This window comes from Dermacentor andersoni, chromosome 8 (assembly GCF_023375885.2).
Source record: "Dermacentor andersoni chromosome 8, qqDerAnde1_hic_scaffold, whole genome shotgun sequence".
Taxonomy (NCBI): Eukaryota; Metazoa; Arthropoda; class Arachnida; order Ixodida; family Ixodidae; genus Dermacentor; species Dermacentor andersoni.
The window spans coordinates 128024367-128052261 of NC_092821.1; the positions used below are offsets into that span (position 1 = coordinate 128024367).

General features: G+C 46.6%; 4 protein-coding genes across 5 annotated transcripts in view; 3 read left to right on the plus strand and 1 right to left on the minus strand.

Moving 5' to 3' along the window:
• The window catches only part of LOC126525596 (lysosomal alpha-mannosidase-like), a 141403-nt gene extending 119261 nt beyond the window's left edge, over positions 1-22142 (minus strand). Inside the window, exon 1 of the mRNA XM_050173525.2 lies at positions 21820-22142. Coding sequence (XP_050029482.1) covers positions 21820-21903 — 84 coding nt within the window. The 5' untranslated portion in view covers positions 21904-22142. The remainder of the gene's footprint in view (positions 1-21819) is intronic.
• Positions 1575-7805, plus strand: LOC129383328 (uncharacterized). The gene is made up of 4 exons (XM_055067755.2): positions 1575-1684; positions 2673-2729; positions 4576-4699; positions 7267-7805. Exons 2-4 carry the CDS (start codon positions 2680-2682, stop codon positions 7441-7443), a joined length of 351 nt encoding a protein of 116 aa, XP_054923730.1. The 5' UTR covers positions 1575-1684; positions 2673-2679; the 3' UTR covers positions 7444-7805.
• Positions 13628-17843, plus strand: LOC126525607 (uncharacterized). Of its 2 annotated transcripts, none has more exons than XM_055067756.2 (4): positions 13628-13783; positions 15306-15371; positions 16517-16640; positions 17159-17843. In XM_055067756.2, exons 2-4 carry the CDS (start codon positions 15319-15321, stop codon positions 17318-17320), a joined length of 339 nt encoding a protein of 112 aa, XP_054923731.1. In that variant the 5' UTR covers positions 13628-13783; positions 15306-15318; the 3' UTR covers positions 17321-17843. The 2 variants fall into 2 exon arrangements, with proteins under 2 accessions (XP_054923731.1, XP_050029495.1); XM_050173538.3 differs by having other exon boundaries at positions 13650-13783; positions 15306-15374.
• Positions 22143-23689: 1547 nt separating the features above from the next.
• LOC126525604 (nucleoside diphosphate kinase-like) lies at positions 23690-24369 on the plus strand. The gene has a single exon (XM_050173535.3). It carries the CDS (start codon positions 23791-23793, stop codon positions 24247-24249), a length of 459 nt encoding a protein of 152 aa, XP_050029492.1. The 5' UTR covers positions 23690-23790; the 3' UTR covers positions 24250-24369.
• The last annotated feature ends 3526 nt before the right edge of the window (positions 24370-27895 follow it).

The following is a 27895-nucleotide window of genomic DNA, read 5'->3' on the forward strand; positions in this document are numbered from 1 at the left end:
ACTAGAGAAAAAGAAATTATGCCGTCAGGGATGTCCCCAAGGGTTCGCTAACAAAGCTTCGCTTCAAAAACCATCAATGGTTTCGTTCTAGGCACCCACGCGTGCATAATTCGGGCTCCCTTACCTTTGCCACTCTGCGTGATTCTCTGTTTATTGCCCCGGACTACGTTTTTTTCTTACCATGACACACATTCTGCAGTGTCATATAATGGACCATCAGTTTACTGTTCGCCGAAGTACACGCGGTCTTCATAGCTAAAATCTTATTCTTCAAACGGTTGATGCTCCCTGCATGGCCACCGCTAGTAAGAACAGCATGTGCAGAGTATCGCAGGAGTGCTGTTATAGCTATCGCACGGTAGGATGAACACTCGTAGGTTCAGTACGTATTTCCCTTCAGTGCAGCAGCAGAGATTTAAGGCGAGAGCCTTAGATGGCTCATGGGTCTAAAAATCCGATGTCCAGCGTTGCGGCACCAAAATTCATAGGTAGTCGAACCCTCGACATTTGGTGAGAGTCGAACCCACTTGTATATACCGGCGAACTGGCCATACCTCCAAGTTGTATTTCAATTGACATCGCGAACTCACTACCTTTGGTGTTTATTAAGGTGAAGTGAATTAAGCCCAGTTAATTAAGATAGAGTTAATTAAGGTACTCAAATCCACGGCATTTGGTGGAAGAAAACAAGTAATAGGAAGTAACGACGCATTCGAAGGAAAATGTCAAGTAATGTAACTAATGTCTCGTGAGCGCCCAGGTTTTGGCCTTCATCCTCTTTAGCGCATGCTGAAGTGACTGTCAACTTTTTTTTTTTCCTAATTACATGCAAGGGCGACAAAGCAAGAAACAAAGCCGCGTGACAATGAAGTCTTATCTCCTGAGCCGAAATTCGAAAACTAGCATCAGTTTCAAGACATCTGTCGCTATAGTATGCTAAAATATACGCTCGCGCTAGACTGCTAGAGGGAGGATTTGGGAGAACTATTAGACTGTTTATTTCGTAGCAAATTTAAAGGACGGATCTCTCAAAACAGGTGCATGTCTTAGGGTTTCTGCTAAGCACACATGACTTCCTCTACCGCGCTGCAACTACTAATAAACTCCCACTAATTGACCTTATAATTATTTCTTTTAGGACACGCGCGTGGAGATCACGTCATTCAAGCTGTACCACGGCTTCAATTATGCACTTTCAACGTGCGCCCTAAAGCAACTAGTCACCCAACTTAACACTGTTATTCATCGGGCAAATATTATCCGCGTCTTCTGGTAATCCGCCTTTCTCTGCGAACTCGCTGTGTTTATCGCGTTAGACTGCTGTTTTGCAGCGGCTGTCCTTCAAACGGTTATCGGTGAGAAGTGCCGGAGTCTCTTTTTGCATGCGAAGAGACCCACCCGAGACACGGTGTCCGGTAAACCGCGCAAGGGTCATGCCAAGCTATAGACGTGAGATGTGTCCCCGCTCCTGTATCAGTCATCTTTCGAGCGGGCGCGTTTCTAATTTCGCCATAGTCCCCAGAAAAGCCGTCCTTCGCTGGCGCTATCCTGAGAGACCGTGACCTATTTTTTTTTCTCAATTCGTTTATATATAAGGGCAGCTCTGAAAGACAGCGTTTGCTTATAATTCTTCAGGTTTCGAAGCGAGAAATAGCAGGCCTTTACTGCGCCAAGGACGAGCGAGGTGAGATGTCTTGCAAGTTTTCGAGCGGACTAGGAGTTATACCTTCTGCTTAACGCTTTGGAACACGAACACGCCTTAACTTTGTTCACTCTCTGGTGTCTAATTCTTGACACTAACGTAAACCAAAATTTCATACCGAGTATTTGTCTTCAAAAAGCTCGTAGAAGTGCTACTTCAACTTATCATTTAGATTGTACTGAGAGCGATATAGTAAGCGCCGGATCCTAAGTATGAAAGGACCAGTGTCGCATTATTTGTAACTCCTCGCGCCAACCCATTCTTGACATGCCTAACCCTAGATCAAATACTTACAATCTCCACGTGTTTTTTTTCCTCGCCAACTCGCATGGCACGTTGGTCACTGGCTATATAGAATGAGACCAAAATGAAGTTTGGTATGTTTTGGTTTGGACGAGTAGAAAGTTTTCCTTGAGGATGTGTTCAGTCTTTCTACCCATAAAGTTAGGAATTTCGAAGTAACCTTAAAACTATAGTTCAGTAAATCAAACGCCTCTCTGCACCTATACGAGAGTTCATGTCAAACCTGAAGTGTGCGTTGTTCACTGTTCAGCAACTGTTCAACTGTCTCACATAAAAATTTTATGATATGGAGTAGTTCTTTCAGGGAAAAGAAAAAAAGGCTGACAGGTTTTTCAAATCGCGCTGTTCAGGTCATAAAACAAGAATTACCGTATTAGCTCATACTATTTTGGATCTCGAAATACATCGCGTGCAAGCTAGAAATAACGGATTTCCATTTAATATATTTTCTTCCACATGAAGTACAGTAATCGGTACCCGACAAACAAGCTATATAATGCATTCACGTTTCCTTTTCTTATCTATTCAAATATACAACGCCTTATAAGGCTGGTTTATTAGCCGGCGCAACCACTGAACGTTTCTGAACGAGCCACCAACAAACATCACGTCAGCCAAAATAATTATGGTGTAAAGTTCTAATTATCATTTCCTGTCTTTCTCGCAGTGAAAAGATGAAGGTTGCTTTGGTTTCCATGATTTTCATCGCCGTCGCTGTGGTCAGGTAAGAAGGCTAGTGAAGCGGTGAACTTAACAGGGACAATCCACCCACAGTTCAATAATTATGGGGAAGCGACTCGCGATGTGACAGGACTTGCAGAGGTACAGTTTTCCGCAGACATAGAAGTCAATACACCCAGACAAGTTGCCCATACAATACCCGGAAAAAGCCAATACTCAGACAATGTCCATTAATTTTTCCTAGACTTGCAGTTCATAAGTCCACCTCACCGCACTTCACGTCAAAACCACGAAAGTGTTGCATAACCGCTTCACGTCCACATGGCAGCATTTAAGCTCTCCTTCTTATTACAAAGGGCCAAAGACTGGAATCACCTACCGATAAGAAAGGGAACCGAGGGGCCCGATTTTATTATTCATATCATAAGAAGCCAGCAAACAAAGACACCAAGGACAACATAGGGGAAATTACTTGTACTTACTAATTGAATTAAAGAAATGATAAATTAATGAAAATTTCTTTTTTCGTCCACATTCATTTCCATTAATTTATCTTTAATTTCTTCTTTAATTTAATTAGTGTGTACAATTAATTTCCCCTATGTTGTCTTTGGTGTTTTCGTCTGTTGGCTTCTTACGATATGATTACTTACCGATATTGCATTGCTGTTCAGGAAAGCCGTTGATGATTCTCACCTCAGAAATTACCCATAGTGACCCATTGGTCGTCACGTTATGCCTGCACCCTCATATAGTGTCCCGGTGCTGGGATAACTAGGTATAAATGAAATAAATAAATAAATAAACCACATTTAATTAACTAGTCAACCATGACTCAACAATCTGCTCTGCAAAAGTAAAGCTTAATTTCTGAAAACTGACGCTTGTCCGGCCGACTGTTTCGGCTATAATAATTGTCAGTGTAAACTTTCATTTTAATTTTTTTGGAGTTGATAACGCAGAATGAACTTAAAGGCTGACACCAGCTTCATATTCGCATTACAATACATCTTCAGCGAGGCGCCGCAAGCTCCAGACTGTAGGTCTGCAACCATCCCACTGCCAATTGCAGTTGCTTATTTACTCGTCTGTAACAACGGCAAAAAAAAAAAAAAAGAAAGCAGCAGCAGCAACCTGAACGTTCCGACAGAGATCAATAGTTATGCAGTACAGCTAGATAGATGACACCGACCCTGACCTCTTTGATAACGCCCGAAAGATGCATATTCAGCGTAAGCATGCTTTTCGTATACAATCAGAATAATTGAATTAATATGGTCGTACAAGATTTCTGACAACGACAACAAGAAACGAAACAACAAATGGGAAACATGTTATACTTTAACCGAAGAGAAAAATAAGCAAGCGACACGACGTGAGTAGCACAACTATATCTCCTCTCTCGATGCAAACAGCTTATTAATAATGTTTTTTATGACATCTCGTCACCCTACGGTTGTGCTGGAAAATAGTAACATTTGTACCTACCAAAATGGCACTGCAGATCTTCCATTGTGTGTTCACGGCGTCTAGTCATGTGGGAACGTATTTGCCAAGTGAGATATTCTTTACTGGTGCAGGGCAAATGCGAAGTAAGCGAGCAATGCTACACGCAAAATAAATGGTTTTTATAGGAAAAAAATGATTTTTTTCCACAATTTCATAGAGCCCGCCTTTAGCGAAGTTCGTTCTCCACATACAAGGTTTCACTCAAAACTGTCACGAGAAAAAGGTTAAAAAGAGAAGGCCTGATTGAATTGCTTTTATTGGTCTATTTCACCAAGGTACTCTGCAAGTGAGGAAGGAAGGGATAAACACGTCTTTTCCTTCGACTACAAATTCGCAATGACAGGTTTCTTGCAAATAATTACGTGACCCCGTTTTTACAGCGTGTTCGCAACGTCACCTCCCAACTGCGCCGCCGTGACGTGCGACCCACAAACGTGCCAGGCCGTTTCCTGCAGCTGCGGCAGCTACAAGGACTACTGCGGCTGCTGCGACTTCTGCCACAAGGTAAGTCTAAGAGGAAGCGCAGCTCAAAGGAATGTACGTGTTGCTGAAGGCTATAGTTAGTTCTTATTTGCAGGTATTTAAGGAGACCCTAAAGAGAAACGCTGGATAAGCTTAGTCCGATAAGATGTATTCTTCCGAAAAACTATTTTCGTTGATTTTGCAGTAGCGAGTTTATTATTACAAAACAAAATGAAGGTCGAAGTTCCACTACTTGAATTTCGAGCCGAAACTCCAGCGTCGGTACATGACGTCCCGGATTTTAAAGTGTCCTCTCCTATTTGTCCCATTAGTGGCTTAGTAAAAGTTCTTGAGCTTGCTATGTTCAGTTCTTGGGCTCCTTTAGAATACAGTGTAGTCCTTCTTTACCAATCATCAGTTAGCTAGGCCCGAGCTACTACCGTCAAAATCCGTGACGTTCTTACTTTTCATTATTACGCTTTTTCTGGCTTACCCAGAGCTTCTCACGAAAAGAGCGGGTTTCTCGCGACGCATTGCACACACTAAAGTGTACAAACTTTATTTTATTATGTCCATGTTGTCATGAATACGGGCAAGAACCTTGTCAAGCTTCAAAAAGGCAGCTTTTGGTTCTTGTCCCACCGTTCATTTTTTGTAAATAAATGAATGCGAAATAAAGATTGATTGATTGATTGATTGATTGATTGATTGATTGATTGATTGATTGATTGATTGATTGATTGATTGATTGATTGATTGATTGATTGATTGATTGATTGATTGATTGATTGATTGATTGATTGATTGATTGATTGTAGAAGCGTAACTTACTAACAGAGCACAAGTTCTCTTCTCGTTAGTGTCCCTTGAACGAGCGCGCCCTTTAAGACGATCACTAAACGAAGAAAGACACAGGACCGAATGCTTGTCCTGCGCCTTCCTTTCGCTCGTCCTAGTCATATAAAAGGACAACTTCTTCAAAACTGAGAACACAGTGGAGTGACTGTGATGCCTTTCGATTAATATATTCTTGATGAAACTTTTAAGAAAGACCTAATAATAAAAGAGATATACAGAGTTACTTTACCCCATTCCTGCTCAACGCAATGTTCCATCTCCGGAGCTCAAGATTGGAGGCTATATTGTTGTGCCGCGGTGCCTTTTCTACCCATTTTCGTCTCGGCGCACGCACAGGCCATGTTGCTTGCGTACGCGATGTAGAGGTTGCCTCCCTTGGAACGACTTGTGTTGTTCGCCATATCATCAGGGAGCTTCGGAGAAGCTGCACCCACCAACATTCGTCGCATATACTCACTTGGGAAGGAGCAGAGTTGGCTTCGAAGCGTCGGGCTTTAACAAATTCACTACTTGGTTTGGGTACGTTATTAACTTCTTAGTTATTTTATCAGCCTGAGAGGCAATTCTGTCGGAATGTCTAGTTTCAGGTATGAATAAAAAAGTGTATAAAAAGAAACAATTCGTGGCACTTATCTGGCAGAGTTCATCAAAAATTCAATACATATATCAGAAGCAAAAGTAAGAATAAGCGTAATAAGTAATAAGAATAACAAATAAATGAAAGAAGAAATCTGAAGCATGATCAAGTTGGCCAGAACTCTTCGTACTAGCTTCTGGTTATGTTGAACTTGTCTAGGCGAGCCTATGCAGAAGCGGCTTCCTGAACAAACTGAAATTAACGCGTTCTCCCCAGTGCAGTGCGTGTGACGGCTTAAGTCATATTTTATGCGTTTGCACGCGCTATGCAACTTCAAGGTCTATTCTAAAATCTGGCAAACAAAATTGAAATAAATTCCGGCGTCTTACGTGCCAAAACCTGGTTGTGAGACGCGCATTAGTTTGATGTTCCTAGCTGGGATTCGAACTTCTGACTTTGTGTGGCGGAATCACCCGTACGCCTATACATCGACCCAAGCAAGCGTCGTGGCGCCTGTCTCATCGCGTCCAGGTCCTGTGGGACGACGCCGGAATGAGTGCAATCACCGTGCGGTGATGCTCTGGGCGCGATCCCGCACGCGAAGCTTTCTTTCCTAGAAACCCATGTGGGTTTCCTTTGTAGAGAGAGAGACAGAGGAAAGGGGAAAGGCAGAGAGGTTAACCAGAGGGGAAGATCCGGTTTGCTACCCTAGGCTGCGGAGAGAGGGGAGGGGGAGGTAAAGTGATGACAAAGCAGAGATAAAGAAAGAAAATACAATCACAGTCGGTCACTGTCGCCGCATACTGTCACAGCACAGCACAGTAGCACTTGCAGCACTATAAACATCTGTTCAGGCTACAGCCGCTTGTCCAATTCTGTTGCCTTTAAAAACTCGTTGCCCTCTGCTGCAATGGCTTGTGATGGCGGCATTTTAGAATAAGTTCCTCTGTTAGAGGTCTTCGGCCAAAGAGCGCTATCGCGATTGCGATCGATCGAGCTTCGTGCTACAGTCGTGTGGATGACAGTTCTTTTTTTTTTTTTCCTTGCACGTTTCTCTTGTCGGATTTCGGAAGAGTCACAAAACGGTCTGGTTCAGGATTTACCTGTCGCCAAATTTGGCATAGGCGACTGACCTGAAGCGAACGCGTTTTCTTCGTCGCTCTATCTTTCGCAGTGTCCCGGCGAAGAGTGCACCAACCTGTTCAGAGATCCCTGTTCGGAAGGCCACCGCTGCACCCTGGACAATCCCGAGGAACAATTTCTGACTGGCGGCAGGGGACACTGCAGGTCCCTCAACGAAACAGCCACGGGACACGAGCACCACGACGGGCACCACGAAGCCCACAGCTAAATGGTTTGCCGGGAGAAGCGTCCCCCAAAGCGTGCGGCGTAATGATACCACGTAATGACACCAAGTGCGGCGCCGATAGTCCAATCGGTATAGTTCAACATTTTCTCCACGTCCGGTGGCCAGCCGTCGTCATTGGCGTTGTCGTGCTCTTTATGAATGGTAAACACTGGCGACGGGTACTCGCCCCACAGCGGGACGTTCATTAAGACTGCAATCAAATGTCGAAATCAGCAAAAAGTTTAAAAGAAGACATCAGCCCAAGCGCTCCGTGCAGATTGTAAACCTGCGAAGCTGAAACGTGCGGCCCCGGTGTTTATCACTGTGTAAATCCCGACGGGTCATTAAAGTATTTCTGAATTATCGGTTACGTATTTGTGTCTATTGATTGATTGATTGATTGATTGATTGATTGATTGATTGATTGATTGATTGATTGATTGATTGATTGATTGATTGATTGATTACGGCGAACGCGGGAGCAGTGGCACGAGCGCGTTCGCGCGGTAGCGCCGAGGGGCGCCAATGAGCCAGCTGTGGAAGACGACGACGACGCAGGAGCCATTGTTGATGATAGTTTTTTTCTACACGCGGACACGATACTGGGGGAACTAGCCCTCAACAGCTTCGCCAAAAAAAAAATAAACACGTCATATCGCTATATGGGTTGCATCTGTCTTTTCTGCATTTATATTAATTATCGACATCAGCAACAGCAACAGCCACTACGATAAACGAAGTGCAATGACGGAGAGAGATAATCCGGTTTCATGCTCATTAAGCACCCACACTGAACTAGATTTCATTAGCTTCATCACTATGCGCGATTGTCCTATAGGCTGAACTTTCCTCCTCGTGGTGCGCAACCTATAGTGTCCTGTAATGAACCGCAATCTTTCTTCTCGCCCGGCGTCCACGTAGTCTGCTTAACTATACGAGCCCCTTGTTGGAATCGCACCGCTGGCACGAGTTGTTGGGGTCTCGGTGCTGACGCCCGTTATTGCCAATGGGTCGCAAGCCCCAAGGGTAGCGTTGGCCTGGCGGCCTGGGGCACTGGAAGCATCCGAAGGTCCCGGCAAAGCAAGAGAAGACTGGTAACAGAACAACTTGTTTATTCTAACATAGCAAAAGAGCGGCCGGTCAGTTCGACCGAAGTGGAGAGACGGGAGAGCACGTAACTCAACAGTACAAATCGGAGCCTCTCTCCTGGCGTCCGGGGGCAGCTGCTCTTATACCCTCGGCGTCGCGGTCCAAAAGAGAAGGTCACGGGATGAAGGTCACGGGATGAAGGTCACGGGACGGCGGAGCATGACCCCACGACGGCGCGAACTGTCGAGCCGAGAGACCTGCTGAACCGAGTGTAGTGACGCATCGCCAACCTTCACTTGGGGAGCTCCGCTCCCCTGATGCCGCGCTTTGACAAGCGTGGGCACACACACACACACACACACACACGAAGACACGTGGCACTGAAACACGCCTGGACACGCTTGGCGGGTAGGCGTTGCGGCGGCGTCGGACGGGCCAAAATGTCCGCCGCTTTGAACAAAGCCCCGGCGTCCGTTGCATCCGCGCCGGCATTACCGCGCGTTGTAGGCGAAACGTAACACCCTGTTCTCTTCACCACCGTTGCTTTCCATAACTTAACCAAACGCATCAATATCCTTGCTGGCGCGTGTGGAGATATTGTTGCGCGCTGGGAAACACGCATCGCGCTTCACTGCTGCGGTAAGGTTCACTTTAAATGAAAACTACAGAGAAAAATTATTTTACCTGTGACACATCCTCTGAACCCCACCTCACAAGCTCTACAAGACGACTCCTAACAAGGACGCCCCGTGTAGAGGCCTAAAAAGAGCACCCCAACTCAACGCACATATCTGCCTCCACTGAAACGTGGAAGGCCAAGCTTTCGAAAGATGAAGCGCCAACAGAGACAGCTCACTAAGAAAGAGCAAAGACAGGAGAAGGCGCCTTGTCCTGTCTTCGTTCTTTCTTAGTGTGCTGTCTCTGTTGGCACTTCATCGTTTGAAGGCTATGAACCAACTATAGCCCCACGATGTGTTCTACTGCAAGTCCAAGCTTTCCTCTGACGACCTGGACGACCAACGCCGTCTCGTCGACCGGGAGTAAGCAGGCAGTCCAAGCCAGAGGGTTCCTGGAATAATGAATCCATCCCACCTAGGGTGAACCGCGTGTCCTGACTCGGATTACCGTTTCAGAAAATAAAAGTTTGTTTCCCTGTTTGCGCGTTAGTAAGTTACCCTTCTGTAACGCCAAAAACGAAAAAAAAAGCCACTCGTATCGTGGTACGAAGCTCGATAAGCCAGAAAAGACGCAAAAAAAAACGCAAGGCAGCTGCCGACTGCACCTTGAAGTTCCCGCGAGGGCTCGCCGTGACGCTATCGATTCTGGAGGCGTCTGCTACGGCGTAGTTCAATATTCATCGGCAAAGGAGGACTGCGTTTTATTCTGAACGAGCCAGAGATACAACTTAGCAAGTTTCAAGCGCCCATACTGTGCCACAAGGGCCCAAATAAAAAGAAAAAGAAAGAACTTTGAAATATGTGACGTCACACTGACATACCGACGTTGGAGTTCCGGTTTAAAAAATGGAACTTTGACCTCCATTTCCAGATGTAACAATCAACGTATTTCTGCGAGATTAACTAAAATATAGTTTTGAAAGAACACTTTATTAGACTAAATGTATTAAGCGTATCTATCTAGCGCCCTTTTAATTAAATCAAATTACGACACTAGGCTACATAGAGGCATCTACAAAGTTTCGTTAAGGCTTGCGGCCCGCGGGAACATCAGCAGCGCTTTCGTGGCTCTTTCGTGGCTCGTAACGCGCAGGTGGGGCTCTGTCACGGGCCGAGAATGTGTACGCACTTCCGAGTTCGAGTCCCGTTGAAGGTTTAGTGCAGCCTTCAAAAAACTGTCGCTCTGACGCGTCGCGGCAGCAGTGGCACAGAACACGTTGCAGGTCTTCAAGGGCGTCACATTCATTAACTGAGCGCCTCCTATTTAATACGGGGGGAAGGAGAAATCGTTTTTCTTGGCAACCACTGCACATAATTTGGTGAGATTTGCTTAATTTTGAAAGAGAAAGTTAAGATTCTAGTGACTGTACGAAGGGAAAGCAAATTTTATGGCTGATTGCGATATCAGTTCTCAGCCGAAGGTAATATTTTAACTTGGAAAAGCGAGCCTTTATTTCCCGGTTATCCTAGCAGTTACATTCGCAGAGCAAAGTCATTAAAGCTGCAAGCGGATTTCCAGCTGGCTCGGCTCTTGTTTAGAGATGAAGGGCAAGCGCAATGTGATTTTCTGGGCGGGGCTTCTTTGTAATATTTAGGTTGTCACGCATTTCAGAAGCACATCGAAGACGTTATACGTTCGTTTTTACGGCGTCCTAATTAACTGTACCATTCACCGAGTTTATATTCAGAGGCAATGTCCATGAGCATGCTTGGGGCGATGTGCAGGCATATTTTTTTAAAGCGTGTGGGTCAATTGAGGGCTGAATAAAAACTGCTAAACTACCGTTTTCTGTCTGCATGGAGGCGTTAGGTATGAAACGTTCAGTTTCCCTCTCCGCTGCCCTTGGAGAACCTAAAAGGGATGACAATTCTATATTCGCAGCGACTGGGGACCATGTTAAGGGTGACGCGTACCAAAAATTTCGAAGCCCGTGTGGGTCAATTACACTCTTCTCAGTTACGCGATGAGCCAAGCAAGATTACCAGAAATATGTGCGGTTGTTTTCTGTCGTTGTTTTCTGGAACAGTACCCCAGCAAACATAATTTCATGCAGTGACCGCCAATCACTCCGGGAAATGGCAGCTACTAACCATATTGCGTAATCTTCCGAAACAACCTTTTGTCATTATTTCATAAATACGCTCACCACACTAACAAACGCTCCCTACACCTAGAAACGTCATCGCACACGTCGCACAGATTGCACAATCATCATAGCTTCACGCGCAGCTATGGTAAAACAGAAGCATTTAACTCGTCTGCAATTCCACGTGCCATTCGTCTCTAGAACAGCCGCACCGATAACATAGTTGCGGAAATTGACCGTGAAAAAATTCAGGCACTCAGTCAACTCGCTTAACCCTTGCTAACGATTGCTATCATACCCTACATTTTTCTTGCACTAATACGTTCCTTATAAACTTATAGAGTTCCTTTTTATTGTACTCATACACAGCTGTATGTAGCTAATATGTTTCTCTAATCTTTAGCCTGTGCACTTGGCTAGTGTTTCTTTTTTCTTGTTCTTCATATTGTTACTAGATTGTATGTGGTTACTTGATTCTATGCCATCCTTACTCAATGAACCATGTAGGGTTATTGTAAGGTATTTTACAAATAAAAACAAAAATGAATACTCCTCTCTACTCCAGCCTACTTTTTTTTCTTATTCACCCTACCGGCGCAGTGCTGCCCTTGTTGTATTTTTTTGTCAAATTTTTTAGATTAACATGCACATTCAACTAGAAATATGTTCTTTACGTTTCAATATTATCACGTAGTAATATTACCCGATATTATCACCTGATGATCACGTGATACCTCAAGCAGCGGGCTGTAAGTGCTCGTCCGGCGCTTGTAGTGGTGGTCGGCGCATGCGCGATAGGTATCGAAAGAATATGGTGTTGGAACTACAACCGCCTTGTATATAGATCCCGGTTGTCCACTATGAAACTGTTGAAACAGTGGAATCGACGCGTGGATGACTTCTACCCGCAGCGCAAGCTTTAAAGCACTACATGTGGCATATCGTGCAATGGCGAATTTCAGGGAATGGCCACAATCATGGGCTCTCTGCGTTTGGGGACGAAAGTAGAACGAAGGGAGAGACACTGTCTCTTTACTTGAAAACTGGGCTAGCCCAGATAAAGACTTCGTACGCTACTTCGTGTCCCTACAGCGAAAGATTAAAGAAAACTAATCGGCACGAACATGTCTTACGCGTATCCAAGTCCTGCAAGACTTCAGAGAAAACGGGAAAGTAGTTTTCTGGTGAAATTATTGACAAATACTTATAAGTTGACACAAAGTAATATAATAGTTGGCATAATAATGGTAATCGAACTAAGACTTCGGCGAATAATACAAACCGGCAATATAACTCCAGAAGGATTGAAAAGCGGGCGAGTTGGAATCTATTCATTCTTGGGTAGCGCACAAATAAACGAAACACGGGAAAGAAGGCAGGACAAGCGCTTGTCCTGTATGCTTTCTCGTGTTTGGTTTATCTGTGTGCTAACGGATATACTACTTCGCCGGAAAAATTGAGACAGCAAAGAAGTGAAATTATAAGCTCCCAAGGATCAGAAGGTATAGCTTACGCAGGAATGCATCTGCGATCTCAGCGATGCAACCATGCTAAGTAGCTCAAGTTTCAGGGTTAATGCAAGCTCTTCCCTCTCGCAAACCCCGTCATACTTAGCGATATACTAGTCACATACCCACACGAAGGAGGCATCCAGCCGACTGAATGTCGCTACCCGGGGAGTAAGTAACATAAGCCACCCGCTCAGCCCTCTAGGCTTCTGCTGCCTTGGGACCTGTGCGCAGACGCCTTCGCAGTGAACGCGATTGCCGTCGCGTGACCTTAGCATGCCAACTTATGTGGTTAGGTGCAAGGTCCGCAACCCCATGTTGACTTCATGCCACTGTAACCGGGCCGTCAACCCTCGATGTCCGTAGCGTTAGGATTATCTGCCTTCCCACGCGGCGCACCATAACAGCTAGCCCAGTCCTTCTCATAATTATTGCCCCCTAATTAGATGGTTCCCGGAGAAAAGTTGGAACTAGAAGCACAGAGCTATCGCGAGTTTGCTGGGTCTTCAATGGACGATTTATTTGGTCCGGCGAAACGCAAATTACCCACAAGTTGAAACATTATTTGCACACATCAGTCGCGAATTCCTCCAAGTCCGTAGACACGAGACAGTCAACGCAGTCTCGGTTTCGTAAACAGTCTCAGCTTTCCGTCTGGAGGGAGACGGGCCACGTTAATCTCTGTCATCGCCCTCGCGGCCACAGGGTGGATAGAAAGCGGGAAGCCAAAGAAAGAAAGAAAGAAAGAAAGAAAGAAAGAAAGAGAAAAGAAACATGACTGCAGAGACTAGTCCACGTTTTTCGTTACAGGAGAAAATGAACTAGCTGGGGGTCATGAAAGTGTGGTCGGGGGTGACAGAACGAGCGCCAGATAAAACAGCAATGTCTATTTGCGGCTATATATATATGTACACAAACGGTATTGCACGGCGACGGCCCTTAGTGTGCCGGGTGTACGCGAGGAGGGAACAGCTCGGCTTAGGTGAGTACGGCTTTCTTCCAGCGCTATCTGACTGCACCGTCGCGTGCATACCGCAACTTGATCTGACGGTGTACAAATAGACACGCACGAAGCACCGCGTTTTTCCGAAGAGAGCGTATTCGTCCCTTTGTCAGCGCATGACAATCTCGAAGTCAAAACGGCCGCAGCTCGCGTGTCAGTCTCCTGCATTCATAGCGGGCGCTCCGTGCGTCCGCCTCTGTCTCGAAAGTCACGCGACCTGACGCTGTCTATGTATGACATATATGCCAAATGCTATAAGTAAGACGTGGGAAACCCTCGCAATCTCTGCTGAATGCGTCGCCCCAATTAAACCACACTTTTGCCACCCCACTTAGCGTTTTCTCGCTAGTTGAAATATAATTAGGTTGGCTTCAAGCACAAAGTACCAATTCGTGATCCAGTTGTTGACCAGGCGTGTGCGGTCAGTGTGAAGAAAAAGCCGTTCTCCAAATTCCTGCTTTCGTCTTTGCAGGAAGCCCGCTTGCATCTATGTGTAGTCTTATGTTGATAAGTAGGGACAGCCGCAACGACGTTACAGAGGCAAACTTCGAAGCACTGTTCAGCAGCCATGTGTTCAATACAAAGCTGTCGAACACCACATCGTCATCGTCGATGTTATGAGCCTGTTTAAGTCTATTTATCAGGGAGATGCGGGCTAGTTGGTGGTCGATATTGGAATGCATTATGTAACCGCGCAAACGACAATGGACGAAGAAGGAAACACACAGGTCCGCGCTTGTCCTGTGTGTTTCCTACGTCTGTTGTCGTTTGCGCGGTTACGTAATGCATTCTAATGAAACCTGTCTAAGTCCCCTGTTGGAAGCGGGCCTCTCCGAGCGGTGTCGAATCATCACTCTCCGCGTCTGCCGACGCACTCCTACGCCTTGATATTTCTTAACTCCATGACTTCACTCATGCATAATCACCTACCGCTCCAGACTGCGTTTCTTTTCCCTACGGACACCTGTTTTGTCATTCTACTAGACCGCCAATCGAGTTCAATACCGCAAGCACAGGCACCAAATTGAGCCCCGTAGTCTGGAGGAGAGTGTGACAACAGTGACCTACAGCAGTGCGCTAGAGCACGTCTTCGAAGGCAGGCTATCGATTATCAGGACTTGGATAGTTTAGCCGACCGCTAAACATCAACCGCGATTCCCAACATGAATACTCTTGACTGTACGGCTTACGAAGTGAAGGCGCTTCACTATGAATTCAGAGGCAAGATCATGACTTGCGCTCAAACTTTACGGCGTATGAAAAGCAAACAAAAAACAAAACCGCCACTTCCACACGGAAGCCTTGTTCACTCTGCGCGAACGTCAGCTTCTTTGACAAGAACGCTTCGGTCAGCGTCCTGTTTTTTTTTTCTAATTAGGATTACTTCTCAACTAGACTAGCTGTCGTCCAATTATGAATTTCAATATTAACGCCGGGTTATATATCCATGCAACCGATAGCGTGTTAAGATCAAACACTTTTCTTTCCCTGCGGCGCGCAGACATCCTGTTCTGATGCTCAAGATGAAGACAGCCATTTCGCTTGTCCTACTCTCCTTGGCAGTCACGTGGTGAGTCCATTCCAAGCTTTTTGACTCCCTAAGTGCATATCTCACAGTAGTTGAGCTGCATGCAGACAAAGTGGATGTGACCTTTCGTGACCTTCATTTTGCTCGTATATAATCTGCTGTAGACTTGGCAGCATGGTGAATGAAGGAGGTGGCGTTGGTACTGGGACATGTATTGTGATGGGCTTGCACAAGCCTCGGGCCGCTACACTTCTCAGTACGACTTCGTGTGCCAATGGGGAAGAAAAAGTGTTGAGTTCCGGGAGTTTTTCGGGAAATGCATGAAGATTTCACACGTGCCAACTTGACATCCACTGTTGCGGGTGCATACATTTTACTGTGAAATGCAATTAACCCTTTGTTCTATTTGAACGCCACATCAGAATGTTAAGCGGTCACACTCGTTGAAGATTAGGATAATCCCGACCCCCAAAAAAGCACTTCAAGTGCACATTTCTGAGAGCAGGACATCTTCAGCGTCATAGCAGCCAGAAAGTAAGTTTACACGCTTTTAGCCGTGTTTTAGCCGTTGTACGCCGAAGCACCGACATAGAAAAAACCGTCAGCTCAATGGCATACTCACGAAGTAGAGTTGAAGGTGCAATGGGGAGCCCTCGACTTGTGGTAGCGATGACGTGGTGTAACCAGCTCCAAGCGGCTGCGCAGCTCACGGCGAAACGTCAAATGAGGAATATCACTCGAATGTTTCGTAAGGAGTTACCCGCTTGTTCAAAGGTCTCTTGAGATGTCATTACTCCAGTGGGAAGCAGCGTTGCCTCCCGAGATCTCTGGCCATTGAGACAATAAAAAAGGCAACAGCCCCTCTCCCCCATCCGTCAACGCTCAGTATTATAGCTTCTTTTGAAGAAGCCAAGCCACCTAGCGGCATCCAACAATTTGTCATCATTGATTCTATGGTGTTGTTGGGTTGGGAAATCAGGCATTCATAAGTATACGCGTGTGATAAGTGTGCAAGATGAAGTGTCCCACCATGTACCACCGAACGTGCAAAGGCATGCTCCTAGGAAAGCGATAGAAGCCGCGAATCGAAACCCGTTCGAAAGTTGTGCCCATCTGTCCGTGTGTGTAATACTTATAGACCACCGACGATGACGACATGTCTTTGTTGCGCGCCACGAACGCAGTGTAGTCTGCACGACGCCTCAGAACTGCGCCAACGTCAACTGCGCCGCTGTCACGTGCAACCGTGTGAACTGCAAATGCGGTGCCTACAAGGACGACTGCGGGTGCTGCGACCTCTGTTACAAGGTATGACGAAAGGTGGTGACAGTAACATTGCGAGACGGCTTGTTCTTCTCTCTCTGTTTTATGGAGCCCCATTTGTTCAAAAGAGGCGCATGTCATCGTCAACACCATAAATCATCAAATCTTGACGCGCATGCTAACGTGGCTTCTTACGAGAGACACCCGTCCACAGGTGAACAATCCAGCATATATGTATACGCAAGACGCCGTTTCTCAGTAACTACTTCATGCACCCGAGCTTTAGATATCAGTAAGTACAGACGAAAATCAACACTCCCGGTGCATGCGTTGGAAGCTTATGGGAAATCACTCGCCTGATGAGTACAGCGGTGCAGTTTCTTCTCCCTTTTCCGTACCAAGACGTATTTCGCCACCCCAAGCTTCTACCTCTCTGTGAACCCTTTGTCGTGTTCGGACTCGATTTTGTGGGCGCGTTCTTGTTGTGACACTGAATTGCTTATGAGTTTCGCCGCGTTCACTCAGCGTGACGTACAATTCGTTCTTCCTAACAACGACCGCAGTGTCCCGGTGAGGTGTGCGTTCCCCTCTACCAGCACCGCTGCACCGAACACCACGACTGCGTGCTCGACAACCCCAACGTGCGCATCGAGTTCGGCTCCCGAGGGCAGTGCAAATACGTGCAGCAGCAGCACGACCACAGCAACTGCACCGAGGAGCACTGACTAAAGCTGGCTGCCACATCGGTCGCAGCGCGTGGGGGAAGACTTGAAGCACGGCGATAGACGAATAAAGTCCGGCGGAAGCCCGCACAGTGAAAAGATTCGTGAAAGCGAAAATTGCCATCCAGTGGATTGTATATAGCTCGAAGCTACTGCGGAAAGCCATACGGGTTTCTCAGAAAGAAAAGCTTCGCAGTTGGCGTTGGTCCCGGGTTCGTTCACAGGGCCACGGGCGCTAGTTCGGACATCGGCGAACGCTGCCATATTGTCGAATTCTGTATTGGCGGCATTTTTAGCCAACCAGAGCAGGCCTCTGGGTCAATCAGAGTTGAGAAGACGGCGAACTCGACAATTCGCAGGAATACGCCATTACCCAGAACAGCACCGCCGGACCGGATGAATTTCTCGTCAACTAAGGAGCTTTCTTTCTGGGAAACATACATATTTCCTTTGTATCTTCATGCTACGTTAGGGGGGAGGGGAAGGGGTCAATTTTTCCTTTAATAAACAAATGTGTGGATACCGACGTGGTGTCGTTTACGAGGACGCGAGCACCGGGACAAATCAATCTGAAGAACCGGACTTACTGTAACATGATTAAATATGACGTCGCGAGCCGAAGCCACTGCTGGGTAAATGCGCACAACGTTATGAAGGCCGAGGTCAAAAAGCTCCTATATGAAATATGAGAAGACAAGGGTATGCGCCTCAGTTTCTCACCACACTGAGGCGCCTCCCTCTTTTATTTCCTGCACCAGAAGCCATGTGCATATGCCCGTGGCATCACATCCGCCGCGGTTCTCGTGTAATCGGATAAGACCGAGCGCTGTCACCCTGACAATACAAGAACGGGATAAAGCTTAATGGCTGACTTGTGGCAGCGTTGATTTTATCGCATGCGCTGTCAGCCAGCGTAATGTCACGGCGCTTAACTTCTATGCAGTGGGTTATAGGTATGGTCGTTGCATAAACGTGTATTTTTTTTTCTTTTTACAGCCCCAGTAGATAGCCTTCAAGCATGGCAACCCGCAAGATATCGGCGGAGAATATACGATGTCATTTATCGTGTTAAACACTTGAAAGCAATCAACAGCACACACTCTTAAGCAAAATTACACCCTTTTGCCACACAACAATAATCGTCACCTGTCTAGTCCGCATTTCATTTCTTTGACGCGGCGAGCCCTGTACTTCCAAGTCACGAACGGCATGCCCGTTACCAGCATGACAGAGCATTATCGATAAGAAAGGAGCGAGCGCAGCGTTTTCAACGAAGGAAACGCAAGCAAGACACATGGCGATTATTGTTATGCGGCAAATATACATCCCAAATGGTGTACATTTGCTTAAGAGTGTAGTTGCGGAGTGGAACCCTCCATTCTATTCCCACTCTCTCCCGGAATGTGGAAATCCCCGTCAATTCCTCTCCTTCTAAATCCTCGGGATGGTGAAAGTTGGACCGTTCCCGCTCCTGGAGTTACTGAGCTGAACCATTCTATTCCTCTAAATCCAGTAAACGAAACGCGTTCTCTACAATTGCTTACTATACTTGCGCTTGCGTTCCTTCTAACTAAAAACGCAATTTAGAAATCTTAGCAACGTTACAGATAATATTACGTTCAATATTTTCGCACAAAAAAAAACATGTTTGTGGCCCGTTATCGCCGCAACGCGTTCTTGCCAGTATAATATCTTATATCCGCTGTTTTAAAGCAAAGCTTTCTTTGCGAACCACGGCAGAGTGTCCTGACCATGGCTAGAGCTGCTGCATGCTGTCATGCCAAATAATTAATTTCTAAAAAAATAAAGAAAATGTCGTCGACTAATGTGAAAGGATTGCGACCACCGCACGATGCTTTGGACATTATGCCACAACGCAAGGTCTGATCTAGACTCCCACCATAGGTCAAGGGTTCGACTCCCAGCAAAGGTCATGGGTTCGAGTGCCTCAATTAACGTTATCGTAATTACCCGTGCCTGAATTTACTTCGCTTTACTTAGTACCAGAGGTTGCTGGTTCGACTCCCTCCAAAGGACGAGGGCTCGATGACATTTTAGACCGTCGGTGGTCACGCCAATGCCGACAACTATATATGTCGGATTTTCCGCCTCGTGAGCCATATAATGCTTTAGCATTAAAGTAAAGAAAACACAATTACGTGCCCGATGGTGGATGTGGAATGCCGCTGTCCCATCCACAGCACCGGACGCTCTATAAAGGTGGAAATTTGGGTGAGTTTGTATATATTCATAACGGTAACAGCGCGAACAGAACGACGGCGGAGTGAAAGGATACAGGACGAGCGCTGGCTCACAGCGAAGTTTACTGAAACACGCACATCAAGGAATATAAGCGACACAAGCCAACACATGGTCAATCGAGGAACGCACAACTAGGCCACGTGGATACAGGGCATCTGTCACCGCATCGAGCTATCTATAGGTAAATTCCTGCTGAGAAAGTGCGATCAAAGGCCGGCTAATGCACCAAGTGCCCTTTCGCTCAATTTGGGCTGCTTCCAGGACTAATCGGGTGGGTGCATCAGTACGCTTAAACAAAATTGTTGTCTCTTTGAGCAGAGGCTTACACTTACATTGCCGGCAATGGGCAGACACATGCGCACAATCATTCTTGTCCACGGACAATTCATATCTCCCGACGCTCTAACCATTGGGCCCCAGTATAGATGTGCTCTTATCGTGCCACCGTCAACTAAGCTATTTGACATGATCGCCGCGTGCGTCCCATTTCGTCGCACGGATGCGCGACACTTTCCTTCACACGAAAGACGCAAGAATGAAATGTGTTAAATTTATAGCCGTTTGCATAACAGCTTCACGAAACCGCCGCTTGCGTTGGAACTGCATATTTCTTTTTTTTTTTTTTTTCGAGGACGCTCTTTTTGAATTTCGGCTTTTGCGAAAGCTCTCTCTGCCTGTATGTGCAGCGCGAAGGATCACCGGCCAACTCCCAAAAAGAAGTATTCCGCTAACACTCGGGTGGTAGCTAGAGCACATGCCTGGTCAATGCAGTATAACCATACATAAGGAACCTTATTTCCCAAACACATATACAAGCTGCGTACTCAAGACAAGTATACGTGTAATAGGACTACAAATAAATACATAATACATTATTACGTATATTTTATTGACTTGTTTATCAAATAGCACCCGCAAACATGTTTGCTGCGTGGGCTAGAAGTCGCGAAGAAGTGATGTGATTGAAAAATACATACATTCAGTCCTTGGGTCAAAATACATCCAAAGCACGTCAATCTGTGGTGAAGCGCCTCCTTGCTTGCGCAAAACAAAAGCGAAAAGACAGAGCGAAAGCTCACTCTCTGGATTCCTTCAACACCATAATTTTAGAATTGTCTATACTCATTCAAGTCTCCGTAAATGAAGTTACACCTCGTCAATCTTACGCGCTTTTTCTTCAATTTAGGATCAAGTCAAACGCGACGCTACTATCTGACATTGTGGCGCACAGACCTTTCAAATACTATCAGTCTACGGCTGCCAGCTTGTGAGTGCTTCAGTTAGCTTTACTTAAGCTGCACACGTGTGAGGCGTTTCACGGACACAATGCACGCTGCGGTGCAAGCAAGGCTGGCGTTCTAAATAAGATCCAACATTTCAAAAAAAAAAAAAAAAATCCGTAATTCGTTCGAATCTCAATCCCATGGAGCAGAAAAGAAACTAATGTTAGAGCGTCGCGCATGGCCCGTGCATTCAGATAGATTATTTTGTCACTTTGAGGACCAACACAAGCGCAAAATGCATTGATATTTCTTCCAAGGCGACCTCTTTCGTTTCACATATACACTCTAATATTAGGAGGCACCAATTTTCCCCGGACACCTCTTTGACTCCCTGTTACCACTGCTTCTGCATAACCGACAGTGTGCCAAAAAAAAAAATGGCGCGCGTTCTCAATTATACCGTGGACTGGTGCAGGGTGCAGCCGCTTGCGACGTCGTTTTTGGCCGCCATCCTTGCGTTGCGAAGGTGAAGTGTACGCTTGCTAAAGCGAATCATATTTTTTTGACAACTAGAAGTTTAGGGTTATTTTCATTCTTGTTACGCGGAAACGTTTCCACTGCTTCGTAAGTGTAGAACGTGCAGAATATAGTGTTGTTTATAATTACACTGTCCCCAATAAGACGCCGAGCGCGAAGTTATCCGGGCAGCACTGAACCAGCTGGACTCTAGACCATTTTCGGTAATGAAGATCCTTGGACTCTGGCCGTTCGCGTCGATGGCACAGAAAGCCACGAAAGCGCTCTTGAAATACTTCAAGTCGACAGGTCTTGGCAACCGTGTGTAGACTCGGTGCGAACCCTCGACTGTGCGCGAAACTGTGACGTTTCGTGCGCTGCTTTTGTCTTTGGCCGCTGTGCTTAACCTTTCATGCGTGACGAACTAGCCCGAATTTTCGTTTTGGTGAAGTGCAGTTGCTAATGAACAAGACACGTGACCATGTAAAGTCTCGAGCTCACCCAGTATCCGCACTTGAGGTTCGCTGCCAACACCAAGATGGCGGCTTGCAGCAACACCCAACTCAGCGACAACCACAGTGACATAGTCCGCTCAAGATGGTCCCAGGCGTTGAAGGGGCTTGAAAGGTCGAGAAGCAGCACAGGAAAAAAAAAGGGGGGGACAAACTCCCGCTTTGCTACGATGTCGGAGGCCGGCCAGCGTAAAGCTAGGACAACGTTTTCATCGCCGATTGGACGTTCTCTGCATCCGGGACGTTCGACGAGTGCGGTCCTGTAAAAGTGCAAGGTAAGAACGCGAGCGATGACATACGAGGCGATCTTTCCTGTCGGCGATGGCGAGAGATCGCCGTAGCGAGGTGTCTCCATACACTGCGGCAAAGCGCGCAGGTATGCAGTGCATCGCCGCGAAACCGGCACGAGAACAATGGAAAGCGCTGCGGAGTAGTTGCATGGCATGCCAGCGCGTCTGAAATCTGCGTGACCACAAAAGGAGCTTAGTTTCTGTACGATGCAAACTTTTGAAGGAACGGTCCAGCAGCTGAATGTGGAATCACGGCCTTTTGCAAATATATACTTTCTATGCCAGAAAAGCACTCACCACTTCTCATCCTCATCATCCATCCCAGTACTTTCACTACCCTTCCCTCTTCCCCAGTGCAGAGTAGCAGACTCACTAGCTCAGCTCACTAGCTAGCTCAGCGCACTAGCTCAGGTCGACCTCTCTGTCTTTCCTGTCAATAAATTCTATATATATTTTTTTTTTCTATGCCAGAAAACAGTTTAGTAAGGTTTGTAAGCAATATGATGTCATCCGCACGCTTTTCGGATAGGTGGTTTCCCAATATGTACATAATTTTCTTGCAGTCCAGGTAAATCCCGTTGGTTTCATGGATTGCGGTAAGGGTAAGGATGCGCGAAAACAAGCAACAAAGGACTTCTTTAGTCATATTTCGTCAGCTTCCACATTTTATGGTACCTATTTCTGACACCTAAAAGCTTTATTGCCGGCTGTCCAGTTTATGGCACCAAAATGTATTTAAAACAATCTTCCCTTGTACGAATATTTCAGAAAACGCCAAGGGAATCAGTAGTTAGGCATTAACACATAAACATTTTCTTTTTCTGGAAGAAATGTGTATAAGCAGATGCAGGAAATTTTCTTCATTCATTAATTAATTCATTCATTCATTCATTTCAGCTTTTATTGTGACTACAGCTTTAGTAGCATGATACATCAGCATAGTACTGTTGAAAGAAAAACGCAATAGAACTGACCAACAAAACAAGTTTAGTCACGATACTCCCACTCACTCAGTTAACCTCACGCCCCCTACATTGTGAAGCACAGTCAGCAGACAATGATGACTTATTCCTGGATTTCGGCACGAAAATCAAACTGGAAATCACGGACTAACTTGAAAAGCGCGCGCCTGTCGCTTGCGATGCAATCCTCAAGATGGCGTCACTTCCGAAATAAATTAAAGCTTAAAGGAAAAAATAATTACGATGTTTTGGTCCAGTAAAAAAGCTACCGCGACCTTTTTTATTCATTTTATGCTTAATTGTACTTAGTCTTGAAATTTTGTAGTAAAGGATAGAACAAAAATATTTCTAAACGAAATACAAAACCACGTTAGTTAATCTAGCAACTCTGACACAAAAAAACGTTGCCTCCAAGATTAATAACGCGCACAATTGTAATCTCGGAAGCTACGCAAAAAAAAAAAGGCGAAGGGGCAGCTTAGTATTGCGATCTCCAGATGCCGCAACTTACGCAACTAAATCCGGAATGACGTTCGGAAAGCCGGAAAGACGTCCGTCCGTACGTCCACGCCGTACTGACGAAAAAACTGGGCGGATTTCCTGTGTCGGACAACGTGCCGGTTCCTTTCGCTCGCCAACCACAGGCAGTGCCGGGTGTATCCGTCCCACTCTTCCGCAAACTCCCGCACAACACAAAACTCCGCAAAGATGGCCCACCGTGAGCGCACCTTCATCATGGTCAAGCCCGACGGCGTGCAGCGCGGTCTGGTCGGCGAAATCATCCAGCGCTTCGAGAGGCGCGGCTACAAGCTCGTCGCTATGAAGTTCATGCAGGCCGACGAGAAGCTGCTCCAGCAGCACTACTCGGACCTGGCTGGCCGCCCTTTCTTCAACGGTCTGGTCAAGTTCATGCAGAGCGGCCCCGTCGTCCCCATGGTCTGGGAGGGCACCAACGTCGTCCTGACTGGGCGGGACATGATCGGCGCCACCAACCCGCTTGAGTCCAAGCCCGGCACCATTCGCGGCGACCTGTGCGTTCAGGTGGGCCGCAACATTGTTCACGGCAGCGACTCCGTCGCCAGCGCCGAGAAGGAGATTGCGCTCTGGTTCAAGGAGAGCGAACTCGTCTGCTGGACCCCCCAGATCGAGCCGTGCGTCTACGAATGAAGTACGGACTCTGTATTTGCCTAGAACGCACTGTTGACGTAATATTTTTCTATACGCCCCTTTTTTCGGACAGAAAGAAAATAAATCGACCAATCTGATTTGCCCGGAGTCGGGACGGAATTGGGAGTGAACCTGTCTTTTTATTTTGCTAGGCCTCGTGCCTTGTTGCCTTCGACGGCATTCATTCACCTTGTCATTCATTCAACCACTTCTTTTTTTTTCTATCTTTCCTTTGCGTAGTTGGTCATACAAGAAAACGTTCAGGCATTGCGCTATTCAGTTATATTATATTCGGAATCGGTTGACGGGAAGCCTTGGTGGAACCGCGTTTGGCTCGCTCCCCTGCGTGACACATGGCACGCTTCGCACATTCTCGCCAGCCGCGCCGGTTGTTCGATCAAAGTGCACGGGTTTATTATTATGTGGCACACGAATGAAGATCATTAGTGCCCTCGTCTCGGAAAAGTTCGCGTGACATGAAATTCGAGCGACCTACTAAAACAGTGTCCGGGCGGACACATGGCACGCCATGTAGAGCGTAATTTTTGGCGGTCGCGCGCTACGTGGCAAATACTTGCTTTTGTACGCCAATGCCTAAAGAAATGTATCCCATTGTTAGCACCCGCTTGCAGTGCGCTCTGTCCACGGCACATCCGAGAACGCGATATCAGCCTAGTGCCAGGTCAATTTCAATCATTGAAGCATTGCCGTCGTTATGACCTTGACACCGGCCATAAAAGAGGTCAAGTGCACGGCGCTTATATTTCAATAAGGGTGGCCGATTGGGCAGGCTATTATGGCATGGTCTTGTTTTTAGCGCAACTCGGGGTGAGTGTAAAAGACGAGAATAAGACAAGCAACAAAAGATAGCGCCCATCCTGTCTCCTTGCTTGTCTTCTCTTTTCCGCACTCAACCTGAGTTGCGCTAAAGAACAAAACAAGGTCCAATTCAGTGTTCACCACTCCTGGCATCGCAGCTTCTATTAGAGCTGTATACACTTGGCCCTCGCTTGTGTACGGCACGTTTTGGAAAAGGTTGTGCTTAATTTTTCGTTCTATTATGAAATTGACCCAGGGCGGGCGTAAGGTGACCTTCACGCCGGTTTGAATAAGCAGAATAAAAAGGCCACCTACATTTTTTTTATTACTGTTTGAGTTACCGACAGTCCCTCCCCCCCCCAACCCCCTTCTTAGTTTTTGACGAATGTCACTGCGTATGGGATTAAACAGTGATGGTTCAGCCAGTTTAGGATTTAGAGCAAGAAAATGTTCTGAAGCAGTTTAGGAGCAGCCACACCAGCATTTTGGAGCAGTTTCACAGCAGAAAGATTGGTCTTTTTGCTTGGAGTAGTACAGCAGTAATCTACAGCCATTTGGCGAAGCTTATTACTGTGCAATCAGCAGGTGCTGCACAACAGTGAAGCAACACACAAGGCGAAGAGCGACCAATTAAGCTTGTCTACCCACGGACGGTACAACATGCACGGCATGCTGCGAAAATTTTACAAGGAGGTTTAGAAGCTCGCTGGGTTTCCCATCCATTGCGTCCGCAGTTTGGCCGAGCTGGGGGAGAGAGAAGCAGAGTATGAAAATGGCATCATATATCGACGCGGCGAGGGTAGGCGGAGCCTAGCGGGGGAGAAGGAGCCGCGCGCACGCGAGCGAGGAACGCAGCCCGGATGCGTGCCCTCTCCTGCGGCGCGCGAGGCAGGAGTAGTACACTTTAGCCAGGGGGTCAGGCGAGGGAGGAGGGGCGTACTCTGGCAGCTGCTAGGGTGCCTCGATATCCTCCTCGCCTGCAGCTTCGTATAGTGGAGACAACTGCGGCGTCTACTACGACGTTGGCCACGCTATTCACAAACGCCGTAGTTTACGCCTTTGTGGGCGCCGCAGGGGGACGCGTTGCCGGCTCTTGTGCGCGGTTTGTCACTACTTCACTGGCCCTCCCCCAGCTCCACTGGTCTCTGGTGTTTGCGGTAGCAGAGTCACGCATAATTCTTTATTTGGGTAGGCACGGAACCTAATTTTGTAAACAAATTTTGTATGCTAACAAGAACAAATATATGTGCCTGGGTGCGAGACAGGCATAAAATTACAAATGTAAGTGTCCGACGGTACCCGAATTTGCGCCATTAGGCACAAGACAAAAATTGATGGCAAAAGCATCATTTGCACTCCAAATGACGTATGTGCTTTGATGTGCTTTCTGCACTAGACAAAATGTGTATTCCGCCCATAACAATGCTAGAAGCTCGACAAGACTGCGTCTATGAACAGCGTCAAGATGAGATGCCTCCATACGGTGCATCGCAAAGATGATGGTGGTGGAAAAAAACGTTCGTACCATCTCGAAAACTCACTTTCGTTGTGAGGCGGTTTGTCGGCTTCCCGTGTGACATGTGGCCTCCGCAAATAGATACACGAGTCGATTTGGCGTAAAACCGTTTAACTTTTGTCGCCAGCACCAGACTGACCTTTCGAAGCACTACAGATTACGCCTAATGGCCAAGGCAGTGTGCCGACATGACCAGGAAGCTTTCCACAAGCCGTCACGGAAATCTTGCCGCTAATATGCTTGTATGAGTGGCTTACTGGCCGTCGGTTCCGAGATCATGCATACATGTTTTTGACATCCGTCGAGGCCGACAACTACTGCAATCGCACATAGAAGTTGACAAAGAGTTCCGAACTGCACGTGCCAACAAATGAATCTGCGTCATGGAATACGCGTATGCGATACGATCTGTATGCCATCCAGTGGCTAATCGGTCCTATGCCTTCGCACATAAGCGCTGCTTTTGTCGCCATTCCCTTTGTCGATGTTGGGCATATGTGGGAATCGCTAAAAGAAGACAAACAAGGCGCTGCTTCCAACTAATTTTATTTGCAAGAACCCCCATATATATATACATTCACCATTCAAGTTGTGCCGTGTGCGTCACAACCAATGATAACTATATCGCTACCTGCGCGAGACGATACCCCACCGTGCACGCCCACACCTACGCATGTCTGCAGAATGTTACGATTACAGACACGTGTAGGTGTGAGCATGCGCGTTGGGGCATCACCTCACGCAGGTAGTGATTAGTTATCATTGGTTGTGTCACATGTACCACGGCTTGAATGGTGAATGTATATATACATGGGGGTTCTTGCAAATAAAAAAAAGCTATAGCAATTGTTTCAATTGGATTTGATGACCCAGACGACCCTTGTAACAAGACAGGCGTGCCTCATAATCAGGTTGTGGTTTCGCCATGTAAAAACTCCAGAATTAAATTTAATTTTGTCCCGAAACCAAATGAGCGCCGTGGTAAGGCTGCATGCAGTGAATTGACCTCAGCCTGAGTATTACACCAAATATACGAAAAATAGAGTACTAGATAACAGAGTCGCGAACTGAACTTTTGAGTGTTCACAAATAGATACGTATAGTTGGGTATAGTTGCATGACGTTACTGAAAACATTGCATTGCCATGAAAATGGCGCACTTTTGCGCAGTTGGCGTAAATGGCACTTGAGTGAGCGCAGCCAGGAGCAGGCAAGTCAGATTGTAGCAAAATGGCATAAATGGCACTGTTGGACCACCCATGATCAAAGATTGTGACTCGGCACATTCATTTTTTTATTATGGAATATTTT

What these genes read in the sequence shown, in the direction of transcription:
- LOC129383328 (XM_055067755.2), top strand. Translation starts at nt 2,680, where the DNA reads ATGAAGGTTGCTTTGGTTTCCATGATTTTCATCGCCGTCGCTGTGGTC. An exon ending in ATCGCCGTCGCTGTGGTCAG is followed by an intron (nt 2,730 to 4,575) that starts GTAAGAAGGCTA and finishes CCGTTTTTACAG; the next exon opens with CGTGTTCGCAACGTCACCTC. An exon ending in GCTGCGACTTCTGCCACAAG is followed by an intron (nt 4,700 to 7,266) that starts GTAAGTCTAAGA and finishes TATCTTTCGCAG; the next exon opens with TGTCCCGGCGAAGAGTGCAC.
- LOC126525607 (XM_050173538.3), top strand. Translation starts at nt 15,319, where the DNA reads ATGCTCAAGATGAAGACAGCCATTTCGCTTGTCCTACTCTCCTTGGCA. An exon ending in CTCTCCTTGGCAGTCACGTG is followed by an intron (nt 15,375 to 16,516) that starts GTGAGTCCATTC and finishes CCACGAACGCAG; the next exon opens with TGTAGTCTGCACGACGCCTC. An exon ending in GCTGCGACCTCTGTTACAAG is followed by an intron (nt 16,641 to 17,158) that starts GTATGACGAAAG and finishes CAACGACCGCAG; the next exon opens with TGTCCCGGTGAGGTGTGCGT.
- LOC126525604 (XM_050173535.3), top strand. Translation starts at nt 23,791, where the DNA reads ATGGCCCACCGTGAGCGCACCTTCATCATGGTCAAGCCCGACGGCGTG.